The sequence below is a fragment of the Melanostigma gelatinosum genome (assembly GCF_949748355.1).
Source record: "Melanostigma gelatinosum genome assembly, chromosome: 12".
NCBI lineage: Eukaryota > Metazoa > Chordata > Actinopteri > Perciformes > Zoarcidae > Melanostigma > Melanostigma gelatinosum.
Genome location: NC_136645.1, coordinates 13,611,741 through 13,633,961, shown reverse-complemented (window position 1 = coordinate 13,633,961; position 22,221 = coordinate 13,611,741). Strand labels below are relative to the sequence as shown.

Genomic DNA, 22,221 nt, shown 5'->3' with positions numbered 1-22,221 from the left:
AGTATTTTGGGGGTTTAGATTATCAGTTGGACAAAATAAGACATTTGAAGACGCCATATTGGACTCTGTGTTTGGATGGACAGCATTTTACATCACACTAATATCCCTTTATAGGTGTGGATTATATGCAGCAGTTATTGTTGTTTGGAAGATATAACATTTTGCTTGCAATTATTGTACAATTATTAATGGGATTGTTGTTTTGTAAGAACTGCCTGTTTGTCATCATATATTGAGTGAAATTATTGTGCATTGTGTAAACACTACATCTTGGTAGAATATTGACTATTATTGTAAAATAAAAAGTAATCTGTTTACAATGAAAAGTCTGAGACTAGTCTGAGACTATTCTGTGTTTAATTTCTGTCTGACTTGTTTTAGTTCAGACAGGAATTTCAAAAATGTTTGCACTGTTTGAATTCATGAATTAATATACATTTATATTGGTTGAATTAAGATTATTTAATGGGGCTCTTGCATTAAAAGTGTGTAAATATATTAATAGGTTACATGCAATAACACAATTAGATGCCAATTGTTTTTCTTTTGTGAAAATACCAAATTGCGTGGTCATGTCCAAAAGACACTTTATAACTTTTGCACAAATAACACATTCATCTTCTTGAGAATAAAAAGTTGAATTCAAAAGATGTAAAGGTTGACTATTTTTTTTCTGCACCATTATCCTGTAATTGTCTCTTGTGGCTCCAGTGGGCACTGTTCAGCAACAATTATATGGGCTCTCTTTGGTATTTGACCGGTGTAAACACATCTTTACTTTGAAAGGTCCTGACTTTCCCATTTATGATGCACATTTTAACCTGAAAATGTATACGACATTCTCTGTTTTCAAGGAATCAGTAGACGGCTGCAAAAAAGATCCAGGAGGCCATTCCTTCATTTTTGAACCGAGACAAAAGTTACAATCTGAACAAACTGCACTAAAGGATGAAGACATTGAGATGCGGTTAAAGCTCTGGGAAAAGCTAGTAAGTAGACCTTGAGTTCTCATTTTTTTTGTCAAACTCTATGTTCCTGTTTATAACTCATACCCAAGAGAAAGACACATATATGTACAACATATATCGCTCTCTGAGGACTATAACCAAACAGCACATTGAAAAGAACAATAGTTTCCCCTCAGAGCTGGAGAGGTGGTGGATGTCTTTTTGTTGCTGTTTGTAATACATAAAGGGAAGACTGTGAAACACACAGGTGGGGATTAAATTGGGTCAAATACAAAAGTGGGGAGGATGTGTCCCTCATTGTCCCTCATTAGGATCCATACTGAATGGCACAGAAATGCCATCGGCAATTCCCTCTGTCCCACAAGCAAAAATGGATTAGAGGTGAGCCCTGCAGCCACAACAACCACACACACACACACACACACACACACCTACACACACACACACACACACACACACACACACTCTCTCTTCCATTGTGGTACACCACTTTGTCTGTGTCTCTGTTTCACATGTCATTTATTCTCTGCTGTTTGAAGAATAAAACTGTTCGCCATTTGTAAAGTTTAAAAATATTTCTACATTCTTTAACAGCTTCCTCACTGCTGCAGCGCTCTTCAGTAAACTCATCCACGTTTTATGCTGAATTAGAAAAAAGGATCCTTGTCTCCAAAGAACAGACACACCAGGTAAGAGACCCACTGCAGCGTAGTTTGGTGTCTGTGAGCTCCATCGATCCAGGAATCGCTCAGGTGACAATTTTGAGTCTCACTGAACAAGAATATATAGATTTATGAAGAAAGGGTCCATTTTATGTGCCATGGCATATAAGACTTATTTAAAATATATATATATATATATATATATATATATATATATATATATATATATATATATATATATATATATATATATATATATATATATATATATATATAATGTTAGTTTAGTCGTCGGGTTTGCCAACAATGGAAAGGTTTCTAGTTTGATCCCAGGCTTGTCATGTCCACATGTTGAATTATCCATGAGCGAGATACTGAACTCCAACTTGGTCCTGAAGAGCGTGGACGTACGAGTTCACATTTACTTGGAGGGCACAAAAACACTGTTAGGCTCCAAATGAATAGTTTATTTCACTCACTCTTTTAAGGCAACGTTTCGATCGGTTAACAACCAGATGTCCAGAAGAAAATTAGTGGAATGCTTCAGCGAGACACCTTTGTATTCGTATAATGTTGTTAGAAGATCTCTTCACATAGAGACAGTAAATCACTGTCTTTATTCTGTCCCACATCATTGTGTTTTACAGTTTCCCTGTCCTGTATTTTATGTGGCCACAGTAATCTGCATGTTTAGAATCAATATTTAACACATAAGTTACTTATTCCATTACTTGATGCTGGCAGTTCGCTACTGATACAGAATAATTAACTTGTGCTTCCTTGCTGCCTGTTCCCCATGTGTCCACAACTGGCCCAACCAGTCTGCTTCTCGTTACACGTTCTAATGAATCCAATGCTGCTCATGTTTCCTCCACAGCTTTTCCTCCACTATACCCGAGGCTGTGTTCATGTGGGAGCTGAGAGACTTGTGAGCTTGTCTGTCTGAGAGAGACAGAGAAAGAGAGGAACACCACTCTGCCCCAACACACTCCTTAACTGCTACCTGCTGCTGCTCTGCCGTTGCCATGGATACAGTGCCCCCCCTCTCCTCTCCCTCGGTGGGTATGGAGGGATGGGGCTGGAGAGGAGAGGCTCTGGCTGCTGCCTCTGCGTCATATTCATACCAGTGCAGCTGAGAGCTGCCCCCCCCCACCACCACCCCTTTTCCCCTCCTCCTCATCTTCCTCCTCCTCTTTCCTTCCTTCCTTCCTTCCCGCCTTCTTTCCTTCTCATCATCCAATTTGTACACTGCTAGATCTCCCCCCCCCCTCCATTTGTGGCTCCTATCTGCATCTGCTCATCACAGTCTCTCTCTCTCTCTCTCTCTCTCTCTCTCTCTCTCTCTCTCTCTCTCTCTCTCTCTCTCTGCTGGCGCAGCTTGTTACTTCTGTGTGGCTGACCCGGGTGGACCTTTTCAAGCGAGTGTGGGCGCAGAAGAAAGAGGCAGACAAAGGTAAGCGTTGAGATGGAGGATTTTTAATGAATGTTTATGAGAGAGAGAGAGAGAGAGAGAGAGAGAGAGAGAGAGAGAGAGAGAGAGAGAGAGAGAGAGAGAGAGAGAGAGAGAGAGAGAGAGAGCAGAGAGAGCAGAGAGCAGAGAAGAAAAGCCGTGCAGAACAGCTGCAAGACAAAAGACTGAGAGGTGAGCATTAATGGCATGAACTCACCTGAGATAACAAGTATGCCACCAGGAGCTTTTTTAAACATTTTGTTGGGAATTAGGATTTTCAGTGCACGTCTAGCAAGTGTTTGTCTGCTGTCAGAGGACAACACGAGTGGGAGTAGATGTCTACCTCAGTAAGCAAGGCAGTCGGCGTGTCTGTGTGCAGGCACTTTGCTGTCTGTCACATAGTGTTATGGAGCTGCTGCGTGTGCCCACAGCGGAGAGAACGGAGGGGGAACTTCATTATTCCCACATCAGCTTTTTGAGCGATGTGTTGACAGAGCGGGAATCTCTTTATCTACAGAAGTCTAAGAGTGAGAGGAGGAGAGGAGAGGAGAGAGAGAGCATGCCTGACAGACAGTGCAGTCAGTGGTGAAGTGCTCATCTTCAAAGCCTAATCGCTCCTGGAAACAGAAGCCATTTCCCAAATCACATTCAGGGACCCCTCCTCCTTTCCCCCCCTCTCACGCTCTTTTTCCCCCCTTGCAGTGTTTGGGATGCCTCTCTCTATCTCTCATATCTGCCTTTGTTCAGTGTTCACCGTTTTACAGTGGCAGAATCTTCCATGAATGTCAAACCCGCAAATTGCGACCTACAAGGCGCACAAAAAGGACAGAATGGCAACAGAATAGCAGAGAGAGATGAGAGGACTCAGAGAAAGACAGACCTGGTTGGAACAGAAACAAAAAGTGTGTGTGTGTGTGTGTGCGTGCGTGTGTGTGTGTGTGAAGTGGAAATGAAAAGAGGGGGAGAAGACAAGTAAGGGGAAAAGAAGAGGAGGCCCGCAGGGTTGTTCATTGTGTCTCGGTCCTGAGAACAGTGTCTGACATCGTGTTTGACATTTAACTGTGATGCGTCTGCCAGAGTGCTGGTGTGTGGGGAATGCGTCTGTCAGCTTTCGTTTCAGCGGAGACAGTCGCTTGTTCGTATATTGGTTGTAAGTGACAGACAACAGAGATCTGAGGTTTTTATGGGCTTCGATTCACTTGGGGATACATTCCATCACAATGACGCTTTTATTGTCACCGTTCCATCCATCACTTTTTAGCAAGTATTTCAACTATCCATTACTTTTAGATAAGTTCTCTTCCTGCTTGCTAATTGGTTTTCATAAAGTCTCAATTGCAACACGTATTGTTCAGGCGTTAAAGCTGACTCAGTACGTGAAAATATTTGCCAAATTAAATTCTATTTTGTCAAAAAAGTAGAGCCGCTCTACAGTCTTTACAAGTTACCATCTGGGGAATCACTGTACTAGACTACAATGTGGTCAATACTGTCGGTTAAGACTGAAGTTGTGTTTTCTTTCAACATTTTCCATGTTTGATTTTTCTTGCATTCAGCCACAATGACTCAATGATGCTGCTCAGTCTGTTATCCATCCGACAGGATCAGGCACACCAGCAACAAAGACATCCAGCTCACGGGAGTCACCTACGTGCTCGTGTGTTAGTGTAGTGAAGTGTGAGATTATGAAATTATTGGCTCGGAGAACAGGCCCGCTCGAGCCAAGAGAAGTTATGGGATGAACGGGAAGGGAAACCAGAGACGTGGAGGGGGAAAAGGAAATGAAACAAAATCACATCAAGCTGCAGAAAAAGGTCGAGGTAATATCAACAGGGAGGGGAGATTACATTTACGGAGTGAAGAAAGATTAAAAAGCGAGAAAAGAGTTGGAAAAAGAAGCAGAGGCCGCTGGGCAAAGCGTCTGCAGTCGAGTCAGACTGTTTACATGCACCTCCTGTTGGGTGTGAGCACGTGCACGGACGTACACGCGCGCTCTTCCTGCCTCCCATGGGTCTCCAGTGTCCCTGCGCTCCAGGTGGGCTCTGCATTTTTAATCGATATTGTCTGTAGTGATTAACACCAGTCTTCGCTCTGCAGCAGAAGAACAAAAAAACAGGCGGAAGGAGCGAGAGAGGGAGACAGAAAGAGAGATGGAAATCTGTCAAACACGAGGCAGGGTGTATGAGTGAGCGTGTGTGTGTGTGTGTGTGTGTGTGTTTGTTTGGCAGTAATGAGCCGCCGCCTCTGGGCTCCTACTGAGTATGTTTATCTCCCACGGCAGCACCGAGCAAAAATGGACGATGCATCACTGCCCCACACACACACACAGACACACACACACCTTGTGCATTTTCTCTCTTTCCTCTCCTTCGCTCTAATTGCCTCCCTCTTGCATTCTGCCTTTCACAAACACACACACACACACACACACACACAGTCCCTCGCTCCATTCCATATTACTGACTCAAGTCTCACGTTATGTAAAGGCCCTTTCTTCCTATTTCCCTCCTCTCTCATTTTTCCCTCCCACTTGTGTTGCAATATGCCTATTAATGATGCAGTTAGAGCACCACTGCCAACTTCCTGCCTCTGACAGAGAGAGAGAGAGTATAGTTGTGGTGTGCATGCCCTGCTTTGTACCACTCCCTCTAATCTCTCCACCCCTCTGTCCGTGTTGTTTTCCTCAGAGTTAGCCCATGCGAGCAGCGTGTGGACTGAGTGCAGCTGTTTCGTTCAGAGCAGAGCCCAACATGTGAGAAGATGTCTGTTGGAGGTTGTGCTTGTCCCGGTGAGTGCCTATACTCTCTTTCTGCCTGCCTTGGTTCTCTTTCCTCCACCGTCTCTGTGCTCAGTGGTGCTGTCAGAAAGATGACTTATGTAAAAGTGCTGCAAAGCCGCCGAAGGGCCAGCGGCAAGCTGTGTGAGTGCGTGTGTCGGTGAAGCCGTGCTACACTCTCAACACATGTCCTAAAACAAGGTCGTAGACTGAGGCTTCCACACTTTGGGATTGAGCTGCTCAGCAGACCCTCTCAGTCACGCTAGCTTGCTGCGCAGCAGATCAATGGCTCTTTGAGTTTTGTCACATACAGACACACTGAGATATCAATAAGTGCTCCGCTTGCTTTTCACTCCTCTTCTCGGCTTTACCTGGCCACTATAAGTCTGCTCCTCCATTATTTGGGCTCTTGTATGTCTCGAGGAGTTGGTGGAAATCCCTGCTTACTGTCACAATAACTCTTATATTTGTCCCACGGGGCACAACCGAATGAGGCAAAGGTACTTTACTCACTGCAAAATGGTTTAAAGCTCGTCTCTCTTGATGAATTCAAACCATTAATGAGGGTACTTAAGTAGATTTAGTTAAGAGTTGAATTTGAGTTAATAAGCTGCTGTTGGGATATTAGGCAGCTCTTTGTCATTGTGACTTTGCGTTTCTGCATATTTTTGAATGCTGTTGTTATGCTTGGCTTGGCTTTTCTTTAATTAAACATTCTTGAGTTTTAAATAAAGGTAACATCACATCTGGTTTACTGCTAATGTTATGGTGTCTGCGTACAGTGTCAGAGCACTGTACGCAAGGACATCTAGTACTTTCTGCACACGTCAGTCTTTGGCAAGCAAAATGTAGTGGCAATATTGTTATCAAGTAGATCTTACAATCCATTCTCTCCCATAAACCGTTTGACTTTGGAGCAACTTCTCTTCCACGGTACCCCGGTGAGAGCAGGCAGGCTGCCGAGACGTTGCCCTGTGCACAGTGCCAGGGGACGGGCTGTGTGCAGCACAAGGGAGAAAGTAACACATAGAAATTGAATCGCAGCATCTGCTCAGGGGGATCTCAGAGAGGGCAGATTGAATTAGGGTGTCAGTATCATTTTAATGGGGCTTCTCTGATTCATTGGTCGTCGCCTATCAGATGGAATAATATTAGAGGGGCCTCTGCTTGATGTTCTCCTCTCAGATCTTTTCTCTACTAGCTCGCTTCCTTGCCCTCTCCTGCCGTTTTCCAGGATATCTGCTCCTTCGCTCCCTCTGTTGACAGACCCAACTCTGGAGCAGAAACTTTTAATGATATCCACATGTTTTTTCGAAGGATGTAAGGAGAAAGAGGCGGAACCAGAGAGATCTGCCATGTGCATGTTGCGCACCAACACTCACAGGTTTATGTACAGCATGCACGTACACACTCGCGAACATACGTACACCTTCACGAGGAGCCTCCTAGGACAAGTTTAGACTGGCTGATCTGGCAGATAACCACGAGGCAACATTGATCAACACTGGTTCTCTCTCTCTCCCTCTCTCTCTCTCTCTCTCTCTCGCTGCCATTGCGCAGTAAATCATTATATTTGAAGACTGGTTTGTTTACATTCTTGTACGATGGTGGACGGAAGATCCTCCCTGTTCTTTGTGTGTGTGCATTTGCATCGTGAAAAACTAATCCTCTCTTATTCTACAGCGCTGTCTCTTTCTTTCTTGGGTCAGAGCATTATAGAAGAGAGGAATCTGAACGGAGCGTATGTGCCATGTGGCAGACTGTGAGCCCATAATAAAGAACAGACTTCTCAAGTCTGTCTAGCTCATTGACAACCCTGGGACATCCTGCTGTTGTTGTGACTTTGCTTGTGAATCAGCCTTTTTAAGGCTTTGTTCCCCGCATGAAGGAGATCCGTCCTAACACAGTGGAGCCAATCACATCCTTTGTGCAGACTAAATGGTAAAAATAGATTGCCTGTGAGCTGAAGATACCCCCCCTCCCTCCCTCCCCTCCATTCTCACATGCAATCAAGCATGCGCTCCCCTCTGCTCACTACTCTCACCATCTCTCACCCATCTCACTTTAACCCCTCCCTCCCGTTTCTGCCTTCCTCATCTCCCCCCTCCTTCCTCCCCCCTCTCACTCTCCGTCACTCCCTCGTCCCTTCTTCACTGCCTTTTGCAGTAACCGTGCTGTTACCTCATGCAGAACGTCACATGGCTTCTGATTGGCGAAAAGTGACTTAAAGCAGAACCAAGATGGCAGCCAAACAGCCATGGCTTTTTTGATTACGTTACACAACAACACGGCTGCCTCAGCTTTATCTCACTGCGCTGAAAAGCTTGTGCCTCTCATTTTTTTCTCCTTCCTCAATTCTCCATTTCTTCTCTTCTCCTCGTCGCCTCCTCTCTCCACCCTAGTGAGTCTCTCAGATCTTGTTTGCTAGATCAAAATGGCTGTGTGTGCAGAGGCAGAGAGAAAGAAGGAATGCGTGGGAGACAGAGATGCTGGGGAGTCAGAGAGATGGGGGGGGGGGGGGCGTGCTGTAGTGATGTCACATCTGCTGCTGGGCCGACCGGATGGCAGAGGAAAGCTGGCATGTGCCACAGCCGGGAGGAGGGGGAGACGACAAAATGTGTGGGAGGGAAAAAATTATTTTCTATCAAAGCACACCTTTATTTGTGGGAGATGTGCAAGCCGCAGAGTCTTTACAACATGAAAGCAGGCTCGCTACTGACTGAAGATAGACTGAAACAGAGCTGTGCTGAAAACAGAAGGTGTGAGGACAGCCGCAGTTATTTGAGGGCTTTGTGCTGTATTTCTGTGCCAATCGTGTGTGTGAAAGTGGGACTGTTAGTGTACATTTAGCATGCAAACATGTTTCTGTTAATGAGTGTATCATGAATTTGCCAGCCTGTTTGAGCTGGTTGGTGTTGAAGGTGGAGTGTTCAAACAGACTTGATTTGATCAACGCGTATGCAAATCGAGGCAAATGTTGACATGTAACTGCTGCCATTGAACAGAAATTATGTGCTTTAGACTGTAAATTCAAACAAGTGTTTCCCTAAAGTAAAAAAAAGAAGCAGCGCTTCAAGACTTGAATTGATGATGTCAGAAAATGGAGGTGGGTTTGGTGGAGTTTGTGCATTTTCTTGGAATTACCGACTGACGAAGTGTCCAAATTCCAGTAAAAGCAGGTGCTGTGTCACAGTTGTTTCATTATTCACTATGCGCAGCGGCTCCAAGATTAGTTTCTAAATAACATCATCGCTGTCTCACCGTTGTTCAGTTCAAGAACATTAAAACTGAGCAGTATGATAAGAACACAAGTGATTTATATTTCATGGTGGATTTACATTTTTTTGTAACACATTACAGAAGTGCATAACAAGAGTAGCCGTATAAATGACAAACCTCCAGTTTAAACTGCACAATCCTCTATGGATTGGCTAATTGTGCCTAGATTCAGATCAGTGACCTCTCTCATTGCAAGCGTCCACAGCAGAGATCCTTTATCTTGAACCCACGCTGTTTGACTTCCTGCTGTCAGACCACAGCCTGCATAGTTCTGTCTGCTGCCGTGTTGCTATCACTACCAGGCAGGTGTCGCAGAACGGTTTCCCTGACAGGTTTGTGCTTCCACTGTGGCGGCTAGGAAAGCAGCGACAGGAGTGTGAACATGCTGTTCACCAGCGCTCTCTACAGATTTCCTCGCGAATGCTTGACTCTCTCTGTCACACGTTTGTGTACAGACACGATACGTTGGAGGGCTTCGGAAAAAAGCTTTACGGCATGTTTACGCGTGTATGGCCTGTGTGGAGTCGACTTGTTTACAGCTCGCCTCAGTTTATTTATCACGGCCAGTTTTTTAAAAGTGTGTCTGACTGGAAGGATGCTTGAGTAATGAACCAAATGATTAAAAATTCATTTGACATTTTTCTGTATTAGAGACCACATTATTATTTTCCATTACAATGCATGGAAAGCATTTCAGTGGTAATGTTATGTAGTCCGCCTCTGCATAAAATAGTACGTGTAAAGTGTTCTTCGGAGCTATAGGGATCTACAAATAAAAGAGATCGTGTGTAGTACAAGACCAGTTTTTCAGTTACGAAATTCAAACTTAGTTCTTGTGTATTTCCATTTCATGATATCACTACATGTGACTCTTACTGAATACACATGAAATCCAATTCTCAGGACTGAAACACTCCCACAGTCATGTATGCAGTATTCCATAACGTTGCTGTGTGATCCACACTTCCTTACAATCCATTTTCATGTGTTTCTTTTGTTATTGCAATGATAATGATGATAATGCAGACTACCTTCAGATGCCATTAATATAAGCACTATTGTGCTTATTAAGGTTATTGGTTGATATCATCATGGAATAGGCAGATAAAGATCATGAAGATAAAAATGAGAGATTTTATAGATTATGTTAGCTGTGAATAGTGTACAGTAAAGTTCATTTTATTGTGTTGTATTCTATTTATTGTATTCAATAATTGAAGCGTGAGGATGTTTGCAGCATGTACCAGCAGAGGGAGATGCTGTTCTGTCACATCTGTTCTTTGTGTCCGTCCATCAACACTGACTGAGGAACCATTGTTTTCAACGAAAGCTTATACATCTCGTCCTATGTTACAACAAAAGGCTTGAGTCTTTCTTTTATGTTTTATTCCCGTAGACTCTAAGTAGACGGTTTGTCCCGTAGACAAAAAATAAATTATTACTCTACGGCGTAGAGTAATAATTTATTTTTTGTCATAACTACACAGCCAAACTCTCTTGATTGGACCACAGTTACTTTCACGAAATGTTGAGTTGCATTGTTTTCCAACATTCAACCGATGATGTAGCCCACAGATATTTTTGTGTCGTTCTCCTCCAATCTGAATAGTGAGTACAAGCTGCAGATGATGCTGTATATCTGCACTATCAGCCTGATGGGGGCTTCATGCAGTAAGAGTGACTGGTCTGGGTCAGATGTGTTTACTCTCTCAATGAAATGCACTGCTTCACTTATATAATTCTACAAACTGACTGGCAGCTCAAGTGAAAGACTCAACAAATTGAGCTTTAAATGCACTTTCAGACCACAAAAGGTTTTCCGGGCTTCAAATAGTTTGCATGTAAACATGAGAGTGGTTATTGATTAAAAGTGAGGCTGCAGATTATACCCTTACATAATCTGAGGCTCAGGATTGAGGACATCAGCCAAGTCAATCATTTGTCATCAGCCTTTACGAAGTTAGCTTGAATTAAACAGCCTGTTTAGGTAAATAGTCTTTGTGGCAGAGTTGCTGAACAGTGTGAATAAAATGTCTGAATCACACTCATGTTGTTGTTACAGTCAGGACAGACTGACCAGCAGCCCTGGCAAAAATCATTTCTCTCTCCCTTTATTCCTCATGACTGCTGATTATGACTGAACTGAATGTTAATGCCCCCACCGTAGAAAGGTTTTATAAATGCACACGGTTCTCATACTGCAGAGCTTCACAGGAGTTTCTGTTATATGTGCTTGAATGCAGGAATTTCCAAACTCAAAAAGTGAAATATAATTTTTCATCGTACTGACATCTATTGTTTGTATTCAACGATCAACCTTTATATTGTATTATTCCTCATGAAATGTGCTGAGATATAGTGAGGGTCTACCTGTATGTCCCAGGCTTTCTGACAATCTGGCAAAATGCTTAAAAGGGCTTCAGTCTTAATACCTCCAGTTTAATTATACACTATGACTTTTTTAAAGACTGTATTTATCATTTGTCATAATTATGAGAGCACAGGGATAGTTTGTATCTCAGGGCATCATGTCTGTCTTGTAAACAATGAAGAAATACTGTACACTTAACCTCTTAAGTACCACTGATCCACACGTTTGTCACTCTTTATAAACCCATGCAGTGCAGCCAAATGTTTTCTGAACCCACCAAACTAAATGTAAATTCTAGTTAACGCCCAAAGTTTCCAAAAGTACCTAATATGTCAGGGTGGAAATGTGTATAAAATGATGCACATATCAAAAATGCATGTTGACACTTTGTAAACACCACAAAGCTTCCATGAGGAGTCAGAACAAGCTGATACAAAACGATGCTGTCAGACTATGGAATAAGATTATTCTGTCAATCTGTAATAGCATGTTTAAGATGCAAAATACAAGCTTATAACCGTTCCTCCTAATGGGTGCCACCTGTACCACTATACAAGACAGATTGGGGTCCCTGGCTGTCATGGAGGCAGGCCTGTGTTTATCTCGGTGTGTTTGATGGGATGGGCGGGGGCGCGTGCAGGAGGCGGGGCCTTTGTTTTTTTTTTCTCCGTGTCTCGGCTGGCAGGAACAAAGGGTCCTCCTGTAGTAGTAACGTTAGTAGTAAATAGGTAGCATCGTCCACTAAACAAATTACATTTAAAAACAATTAGTTGGGGATTGTAAATTGCCAGGAGCCAGTGCAACGAGCTGGGGTGTTTCACTTCTCGTCTCTCGTGTTGTTGGGGTGCAGGACTAACGTTACATTATCGACGGTCGGGGCTGGAGCTTTCGCCGTCCAGCCGCTCCGGCTAGCAGCGAAGCTAGCTGGCGAGAAACACACCGAGCGGAGGTGTTGAGCAACACCGCGTTTCGGTGGACCTTTCTCTGCAGGTAACTCAAACTTACAGCCACGCTACCTTTGACAGCCCCGCTGGTTCACAGTAAACACGCACGGCAAATCACAAGTGGATGGCGGTAGTTCAGCAACTACGTTAGCTTACGTTAACGTTAGCTACGTTAATAGCTTAGCAATGGCATCTGTCCTCTGTAGACGTTGAATGAACGCGGCCCTGTGCTCCACTTTACGCCTGGTCCAGTGTGTTAAAGTGAACACAGGCTTAATTTTTTAAAATGTCGACTGTGCTATAGACTGAGCTAGCGTTATACCAGTAATCAGTGGACAGTCTTGGCTCATTTGTTTCGGGTGTTTTATTGGCTGTGGGCCAGCTTCTGGATGCTCTTCTATTGTTTGAGAGGACTGAACTGCACCTAAAAGTCTCATTATTTTAAGGTCACCATTGTTAGAGTGCTTCTGCATCATGGTGACTCATCTTAATTATGTCCTTCTTTCAAAGGATGCTTACTTGCTGGAGTCATCTATCTCTAACGGTATTTGTCATGTGTACCTGAACATGTCTTTCATCAAAAATACTTATTCAAAAGATGGTGTGGCCCGTGAAATGACTCATACATAATGCATCTGATGTCTTGTGGATATATTTCACGCTGTTGACGGTACATGGTTTTACAGGGTGTGTGTTGGTGATTATTCAAGGACGAGAATAAACTGTGTCAGCATTTTGTGCAGAATGTGTGTTTCTGAACGTGGAGGCATTACAGAATGGAGAAAACAAGACTTCTACTCATATTTCTTGCAGGGATTTGTGTTTGGCACACTATGCATCAGCATGAGATTGGATGAAGACTTCAGCATATGTGGGTTGAATGCTGTCTGGGGCTACTTGTGTTTGGGGGAGGGGGGGTCTATAGGTCAGATGTAATGCATATAGAGAAGTATTGTTGGGTGCCCCTGAGCAGGTTCACCCACATAGCAATCGGGAGGAGAAGATGACCTGCCAGGGTTGTACTGAAGCAAGGGAGTGAACGAAGGAGGAGTTGTGGTTGTTGGAGGAGCGGTGAATGGGGAAGGACAGATCACAGTTCACACTGTCAATACTTGACCCCAACGCCTGCCTTTCGCTCTCCATTTGTATACCTTGACTTTAGCCATTACCATTTGTAGAGTAGTCTGTCTGGCCGACTCAAACATTCAGCCGTTATGTTTGATCCTGCATTAGTGTGGCTCAGTGTTCATTTGGCACAATCACCATGTTCTATGCCTAGCTGACAGTCGCCGATGGCTGTGGATCAATTGTAACGGTGTAAAAGCAACACATTAACATAATGCTGCCTTCAGGTGCCTGTTGGGAATACCAGATTTACAAGCAGGACACGCTCAAACCACATTATAAAGGGGTCCAACACAGAAACTCAATGTTTCCTTATCTGTTATCTGAAGCTGTAGGGTGGGTGTTATGGGCAAGCCCGGGTCAAATTTCATGGGGTTGTTTTTCTCAACATCCCAGCCCGCTACGGTTTGGCTGCTTGGGTATGCAGGTTTATTTTAATCAGGCCTAATTAAATGCAACGTAAAGTCTCCTTGAGTATAGATACCGCAAAGATTAGTTTCTAAGAGAACTGAACTGTTTGACCGTGAACGCTTTATCTGGACAGACGAGGGTTAACAGCCGGGCAATGCATGGGGGGATGGGTAGAAGAGGCAACTAGGGGGAGACACACACACACACACAGCAGAGGCGCATGGTTAGGATCACATGGGGCTGAATGCAGAGAAGAGGGCTCCCTATAATGGTACAAAACACAAAGAACATGTCAGACGATCTCCTCTGCGTGTAGTTCCCCAGTTCACTGATTGTTTTCTCAGATTTCTGTCGGCTAATAAATATTTCAGTTTTTTCTTTCCGTCATGATTTGTTTTCTTGTCCAATTACCAGATTGAAGATGGATTAGATAATGAAAGCAGCAGGAAATTGTTTTGGCAGTGTGCTTTTTAAAATCTCAGCAGAATCATCCAGCATTAGATTACTTGGATGATGCTGTGATTTGAATGAGCTAAATCTAAATCTCCTCTAAATCTCTGCTCTTTTCCCCCCTCCGTCTCTGCCGTGTGCTCGTGTGCAGGCTGTTCGTCAAAGTCATTCAAGCTGTACTCTCCTAAGGAGCCCCCCAACGGCGGCAGCTTCCACCCAGGCGCTATGCTGGACAGAGATGTGGGGTAGGTTTCTCTATAGATAATGATGTGTGTTGATGTTTTATGGCTTGTACTCGCCGTTCAAAAGTTTTTAGTCACCTGTTATATTAATGTTTCTTCTTTCTTGTGATAATGGGGGGGGGGGGGGTACTGTTGAAATAATTTCTCCCCCAAATACCCGTAGTAAAATTATTTCTCAGTCCAGATTGCAGTTGTGACCGTGGATCACGATTGAACCGGTGCTTGCATTTGAGTTCTGAATATTTTTGGCCAGCTGTTTTTTTTTTTGGCTCTCTGCTAAGTAGTTAGGTTGAAGCTGTTTAAACTGTAATTTGTTTATAATTGTATAATATTACAGCTTGTTATGGGCATTGTTATGCACTTGACACTGAACCCGGAACTTGTTTCCCTTTAAATCTGCACCCGTTTGATGCTGAGCTTCCGGTTTCCCAGTGACTGACTGGTGATTGTTTCTGTTCTTATTCAATGTGGCGGTCTCATGACGTCAAAAGAGAAGCAGCAACAATCAGCTTAATTAAAAGTGACAAACAAAGATGGATGCCATACTGACATGCAGTGCAGTCATAGCATTTTAGAGTACTTGTTTTTTGCAAGTGTTGAATATTTCAAACCCATATATTCTATATCTCCGTATTCTATTGTTAAGTGGATTTTTATCGTTGGAGCCAATTACTGGATTCAGGGCTAACAGTTCTGAGATCAAAGTGTAGCACTAAAGACGTACAGCCTTGTTTGTCAGAAAATGATTGCTGATTTTTGTTATTTTCGTTGTTCCTAGGCCGACACCCATGTACCCCCCATCATACATGGAGCCTGGAATGGGGTGAGTACACTGCCGCTTGCATAGTGAACACACAGTTGTAGTTTGTCTCAGCTCAGAAGTAATTTATAAAGCCTTGTGCTCTGTTCATTTTAGAACACACCGCTATTAACTTAAGTGGGGAAACTGCTCATGGTATTTGTGTCGGAAAGCCACCGAGTGTTGAGTCCCCATGTTTTCTGTTTCAGGAGACCCACACCGTACGGGAACCAAACAGATTACCGGATATACGAGCTGAACAAAAGGCTACAGAATTGGACAGAGGTGAGAGTCGCTTCATCACTCGCATAGAGAGTAATAAGACATCAACACCACACTGTTGCTGTGCAAAAACACAGCATCTGAGTTTCATTTTCAAGTTGGTTGCGATTACAATCTCCAGTGCAACATCGTGCAGCTCCTGTGAACTACTTGCTGTTTTCAGATTTTCCCTCCCAGCTGCTGTCCACGCTCAGGGATTTTGTGTGAAATTAAGCCCGAGAACACACCGACTTCATTTCCATTCAGGCTCTAATAAGATTATCTGATCAACCTGGCCAAAACATAATTAGAGTGCAGACTGTTTAAATCCTCGAGAGTGCGACTGAGCACTTGTAACAAGCCACGCTTTATATGTGGCTGTCTGTCTGCACTCTATTACAAATGTATCCACACTAACCCCTGTGCATTGTGGGGGATTTTAACCACAAATCAAGTTTGATGTCCAACACCCAACGTCTGAATGGCAGCATGCCTCGTTCAGAAAGTCCACCTTCAGTGTTGTTTTGACTTCTTCACTGCACAACAAAACATTTAAGAGCTTCTGCAGTGATGATCGTGGCGCCCATGAAGCATGCACATCTGTTTAAAACAAATCCATTGACTTACATTGACCAGAGGAAGTAGTGTTGATTAGTTAAAGAAACAGTAAATTTGAGGAAACAAGAGTTATTGCTTCTTGTTTTTGAGCGGTTTTGCAATAATCCATTGTTTCACATGGACCAGAGGAAGAAGAGTTGAATGTTTATCAAAATATTGAATTTGAGGAAACAAGAATTTCTGCTTCTTGTTAAGAATCATTCTTTGTTTACTCATATTATCTATTATGTAACTTCCTCATCTCTTCATAGCAAACAAACTGTATTACACTTGAATGCTGTTTTGTTTTATTGTGATTATATGATGGAGTGTGTATAACTTTACCAAAGTTAGGTTTTTAGATTTGAAGGAGTAAAAGTTGAGAGGAGCGGTTCTTTATCTGCTTTCAGGACTGTGACAATCTCTGGTGGGATGCCTTCACCACAGAGTTCTTTGAGGATGACGCCATGCTCACCATCACCTTCTGTCTGGAGGATGGACCCAAACGATACAGTAAGAAGAATTAAATAATAAAATGCCACTGTTTGTTTGTATCTTCAGGTTCTAATTGTAAATGTAAAGACCGTGGAACTGTTTATGTTTTAGTAATGTCCAATAATGATTGTCTTCAAAATGTCCAGATGTTTTACATCTTCATCAGATCATACATCTTTCAATTTAATCATTCATCAAGACAAGGCTGTTATCTGTTACCTGTTGGCAGCATTATCTCTATCCTCTCTGCTCTTTATTTGATCTTTTTCACACTACCTGGTATATGTGGGTGATTCAAATTCCTTTTTTTTTTTTTATGTATTGATTACATTTATTGACAAACTTCTATATTTGTGTGCAGCCATCGGCAGGACTTTGATCCCACGATACTTTCGAAGTATTTTTGAGGGCGGCGCCACCGAGCTGTTCTATGTTTTGAAGCACCCGAAGGAGTCCTTCCACAGTAACTTTGTGTCTCTGGACTGCGACCAATGCACCATGGTCACCCAAAACGGCAAACCCATGTTCACACAGGTACCGGATGCAACATGTGCAGCCGTCCCTCTCGTTCCTGTTGCTGCTGCCGTGACCTGTAACTTTCTCTCTCGCGGTTCAGGTTTGCGTGGAGGGCCGCCTGTACTTGGAATTCATGTTTGATGACATGATGAGGATCAAGACGTGGCACTTCAGCATCAGACAACACAGAGAGGTCCTACCAAGGAGCATTCTGGCTATGCATGTGAGTTCCAGACCCAAATAACCCCCCCGCTCAAATGCACATACTGTACGTGCACTTTATTCATGTTGTCCTTTCAACATAATCACGCAGGATCCACAAATGCTCGATCAGCTGGCTAAAAATATAACCAGATGTGGGCTGTCCAACTCCACACTCAACTACCTCCGTGTAAGCACGTTTCCCTGTGATCATGTTGTTCTCTTTTTGATCGGTCAGTAAATTAACCTCAGCTGCAACAACCTGTTAACGCTCTTTCTGTCTGTTTGGTTCCTCTCGTTATCCGCCGTAAAGCTATGTGTGATATTGGAGCCCATGCAAGAGTTGATGTCGAGGCATAAGACCTACAGCTTGAGCCCCAGAGACTGCCTGAAGACTTGCCTCTTCCAAAAGTGGCAAAGAATGGTAGCACCTCCAGGTACGCACACTTTAATGCCTTTATGGCGGTGTCGCCCTTACGTTCATTAAGCCGCGGAGCACAAACGAATCCGGTTGCAATTGAAAAACAGATTGACATTCACTTAAATATGTGATCATGAAACATATCTTCCACCTGTTGTCTACGTAGCCGAGCCAGCCAGACAAGCTCCAAACAAGCGGCGGAAACGGAAGGTGTCCGGTGGAAGCACCGTGAGCTCCGGCGGAGGCAGCAATAACAACAGCAACAGCAAAAAGAAGAGTCCAGCCAACAGCTTCTCTCTCTCCAACCAGGTACCTGTAAGCATTATATCTACTTAACGTCTCTCTGCACCGTGGAGGATAAGACACGGGGTGGAGTGGTTGGAAATACAGCCACGGGGGTTAGGGAGTTATTTGTGGGTGTAGGGGGGGGTGGGTGTAGCAGCAGGATAGAGATAGCAGAGGGATGCCTCTGGAAGGGGGGATGAGTATATTTAGTTAGACTACTGATGTGAACCAGTGATGGGCAGTCCCTTGTCCTCTGGGGCCACAGGTTTATGGGTTAAATTATTTCAGGGCCATTGGGGGGGGGGGGTTACCTTGCTCTGATTTCCAGTGGGGACAGTTAGTGTTGTCTGCTGTATCATCTTGGTTTTAGAGTTAGTCTCAGAGCACACGATTCACACAGCCCTGCTGTCTTTGCTGACTTGGTTGCTTGGTTGAGCGAACGAGACCCGAGGTGGAATGAAACAGCCCCCCTCCCCCCCTCCCTCCCTCCCCCTTGATGCAGCACTCAAGGTTCAGGGACGCCCACTGCTGGCCAGTAGGGAGGGCCCTTGACCCTGGTTCTTGGAACGGGGGAAGGGAGTCAGGGCCACAACGGACACAACTGTCAGGGTAGATGCCCTGACAACACCTTGTCCTGTTGGGATTGGTTCAGGAATAAAAGGACGCCAATACCTCAGGTGTTAACACTCTCTTTGTCCCTGAAACGCATCTTGAAGTATCAATTATCATGCATATCATAAAGAAAAGAAGCTGAAATTGAACCAAGTTAAATCGCTAGACCGTAGGCAAGAAAACACTCCACTTACAACTCGTCCGTGCAGCCAGTCATTCCGCGCAACCCCCTGTATTATGGGGATAATATGTACCGGCCCTTGCTGTCCCCTTTAGGACGTGATGATGGTGGGAGAGCCCACTCTGATGGGAGGGGAGTTTGGTGGCGAGGACGAGCGTCTGATCACACGGCTGGAGAACACGCAGTTCGATGGGGCGAATGGCCTGGAGGATGAGGACAGTTTCAACAGCTCGCCTGCACTTGGGGCACACTCGCCCTGGAACAACAAGGCCCCCTCCAGTCAGGAGAGCAAGAATGACAACTCCCAGTCGTCCCAGTAGAGCGCTGAGGTCTCAGCCGGCCCCCCCTTTGTGCTTAAACCCTACTGGGATCCACCTGAGCCAACACGCTAGCGAGAGGAGTCAGTGAGGGTGGTCTCGAGCACTTGTGCTTGATTACTTTCTGTTTGTTTTGTTCCGTCATGTTCATTTTATGACGAAAGGAGAGCGGTTAGGAGAAGGGACGGTAGCCGATGGACTGATGAAGCTCTTAACTGTCACATGAAGGACAGAGTCAGCAGAGTCGCTCCCTCACATAGTTGCACATGACCAGTGGTGCTCAGCCTTGGCCCTTGTCTGCTCGGCTCCAGTCAGTCCTCTTAGAGGAGCGGTGAGACTGGCGTGTGCGTGTGTGTGTGTGTGTGTGCACGTGTCTTTACTCCCCCCTCCCCCCCCCCCCATCAAAGCTCACCACAGGGTTTGAGCCAAAGTTGGCATGTCCTGTTGTCCAGTGGGTTCTTGTTCCAACCTCGGGTCTCAGGCATGCGTTCTCCTTGACGACGCACCACGTTGTTTCTGTTGTGCTCATGTCACAGGGAAGAAATGCTGAGCTTTTATTGAACTTATTTTTTTGCAGGCTGCAGAAAACTGTGTGCACTCTTTAGTATCAAAATTCAACGTTCGGTTTTTAAAAACTCAATTATTTGTTTTTGTAGGACCTGGTTGGAACAAAAACCTGTACAGTGCCGGAGCTTGAGGACCGGAGTTGAGAACCGCTACGCTAAATCTTAAACACACACACACACACGCACACACGCATGCATACACACAAACACTGACACATACATGCACACACACACTCACCTACACCTGCAGCATAAAACATTGAGGTACTGGAGAGAGGTGGTACGCAGCATGTCTGGACCAGAGCGCCAGATGCTACAGAAGTGTGTTTTCATTTTCTATGTTTTCGACTTGTTTTGAATTGTTTTTATTTTTGTAAACAATTTCTAAAAAATAAACAGACAAGCAAGCAAACAAAAACACCCCAGAATATTCTTTGCACTGTTTTCCACGATTAACTGCAATCTATTTTTCTTATGAATTGACGGTGTATTTTGTTTTTCCTATTATTGCTAATGTAAGAGCTGTAAAACATCTGAAACCTGCAGTATATTAATGTATACGTATCGCTGTTAGATCATTCTTCTTGTGACGGTAATAACTTCCATGTAAGTCTACGCTTAATATAATGTCAACCAGTTGGGGAGAACAGGGCTGGTGTGTTTTTAACGGCCTCCATCTTGTTTGATGTGAGTACAAAGCAGCGCACTGGAACCTCTTCTCCCCGCTAGTTCTCCATCCTGGATCTGTTGGCTTGTCATTGCAGACCTGTTTTGCTTTGTCTTGAAATCTCTTATCTGGGGGAACTCTCTTCAGAGAACATAACAGAAAACGTCTCAAATTTGCTACTCAAAAATATTTTAAAAACAAGTTTTGACAGGATTGTAAAATAAGAAGAAGAAAAAAAGACTTTTGTATTAACTTAAGTTTCCCAGAAATGTTTGTAATCGCAATTAAGAAAGCTGCAGACCAAGGAGCTACATGTAAAGATTATTCAGATATTGATTACGCTGCGCTGTTTGTTTTTATGACCAATCATTTTGTTGGCTTTACTCCTCATATTTGTGTCTGTGCTTGTATATTTTTAGGTAGTCATTTCTGTAAAAGTCATTCTATGTATTCCTCCCTAGAATTATGAGAAACTCAATCTAATGTAAAGAGATTAAAATCCTCTTTTTCGTTTTTTTTACGTGATTTTTAATGGTACAATCACTGATAAAAAGAATTTTGCCCTCATTTTAGCAAACTGTATTTATTTTTCTATGTATTGACATTCTGTTTTAAGTCCAACCCACCTGTACTATACTCATGATATATGTAGAAGTTTGTTCGGCTGCCGAGTCAGTTAACGCTAACACCGGCCATTCCATCACCTGTGTGTGTTTTATTTTTATTTTTTTGACATGTGGCTCCCAGTTCTGGCCAGTTCCACTTGTCCGATGAACTGAAAATCAATAAATAACCACATTTAGAGAAAGTGTTGACCTCTAAGTTAGCCTTATTTTTCTGTTACGTCGCTCAATTTTAAGGTGAGTCGTCCTGATAAAGAGCCTGGAGTCCGTAGCTGCTGGGATTGTTCCACAATGGAGCAGTCCTCACTGAAACTCGATCAGATTTACCTAAACCCTCTGATGTTTTGTTGGATTTTTTTTCCCGGATACATTTCAAATCTGTTACCAATGAGTGAAAAAAATGCAAAAGTAAATTTTTCTTTCATGAAAATATGCTGAGGGGACCCTCTGAGCTTGACCACTTCCTGTTTACTCATCACCCAGCTCTTGGATAGGAATTTCCAAACTCACCCAGCAGGGGTCTCCCACAGCACCAGGACAGACTGAGCTGTCAGAAATGCTGTTTGTAAATCTACACCGAGCTGCAGGCTATTGTTTCTAAGCCCTTACTTATCGTCTTTTGCGGCCCTATAGTGCATCTACTCAGCAGGCCGACGCAGAATCAATCTGGGGGGAACTTTTCAACACCCTGTGTTTCCTAAGTTGACATCATTTAGGGAATAGGGGTTTGTGAAATGTGAGACAAAGCTGAAATGGCAATTCACCAATAGCTGGCTCCTGTAGCACCTCACCATAGGGGTGATTTTATATCTATATTTTTTTGCCAGGTTTCTGTCATTGATGATTCATGTATGGTATCAATAAAGATGAATTTTCACTGAGAAACTTGGTTGTTATTGGACTTAGCTGTGCATCTGTGAATGTGACGTCAACGTGTGTTTTTATCATGCTACACTGCTCCGAACAGGATAGTCGCACAAAAAGACTAAAAACACTGACATG

At 43.7% G+C, this 22,221-nt stretch overlaps 1 protein-coding gene across 4 annotated transcripts; it reads left to right on the top strand.

The window, feature by feature from the left end:
• The first annotated feature begins 2,629 nt into the window (after positions 1-2,629).
• ldb1a (LIM domain binding 1a) lies at positions 2,630-22,104 on the top strand. Of its 4 annotated transcripts, XM_079280592.1 has the most exons (13): positions 2,630-2,688; positions 3,008-3,083; positions 5,768-5,868; positions 14,588-14,681; positions 15,457-15,501; positions 15,687-15,762; positions 16,746-16,848; positions 17,192-17,364; positions 17,447-17,569; positions 17,660-17,737; positions 17,861-17,984; positions 18,135-18,277; positions 19,142-19,663. In XM_079280592.1, exons 3-13 carry the CDS (start codon positions 5,841-5,843, stop codon positions 19,364-19,366), a joined length of 1,212 nt encoding a protein of 403 aa, XP_079136718.1. In that variant the 5' UTR covers positions 2,630-2,688; positions 3,008-3,083; positions 5,768-5,840; the 3' UTR covers positions 19,367-19,663. The 4 variants fall into 4 exon arrangements, with proteins under 4 accessions (XP_079136718.1, XP_079136720.1, XP_079136717.1 ...); XM_079280594.1 differs by lacking the exons at positions 2,630-2,688; positions 3,008-3,083; positions 19,142-19,663 and adding an exon at positions 20,020-22,104 and having other exon boundaries at positions 5,731-5,868; XM_079280591.1 differs by lacking the exons at positions 2,630-2,688; positions 3,008-3,083 and having other exon boundaries at positions 5,731-5,868.
• Positions 22,105-22,221: the final 117 nt, after the last annotated feature.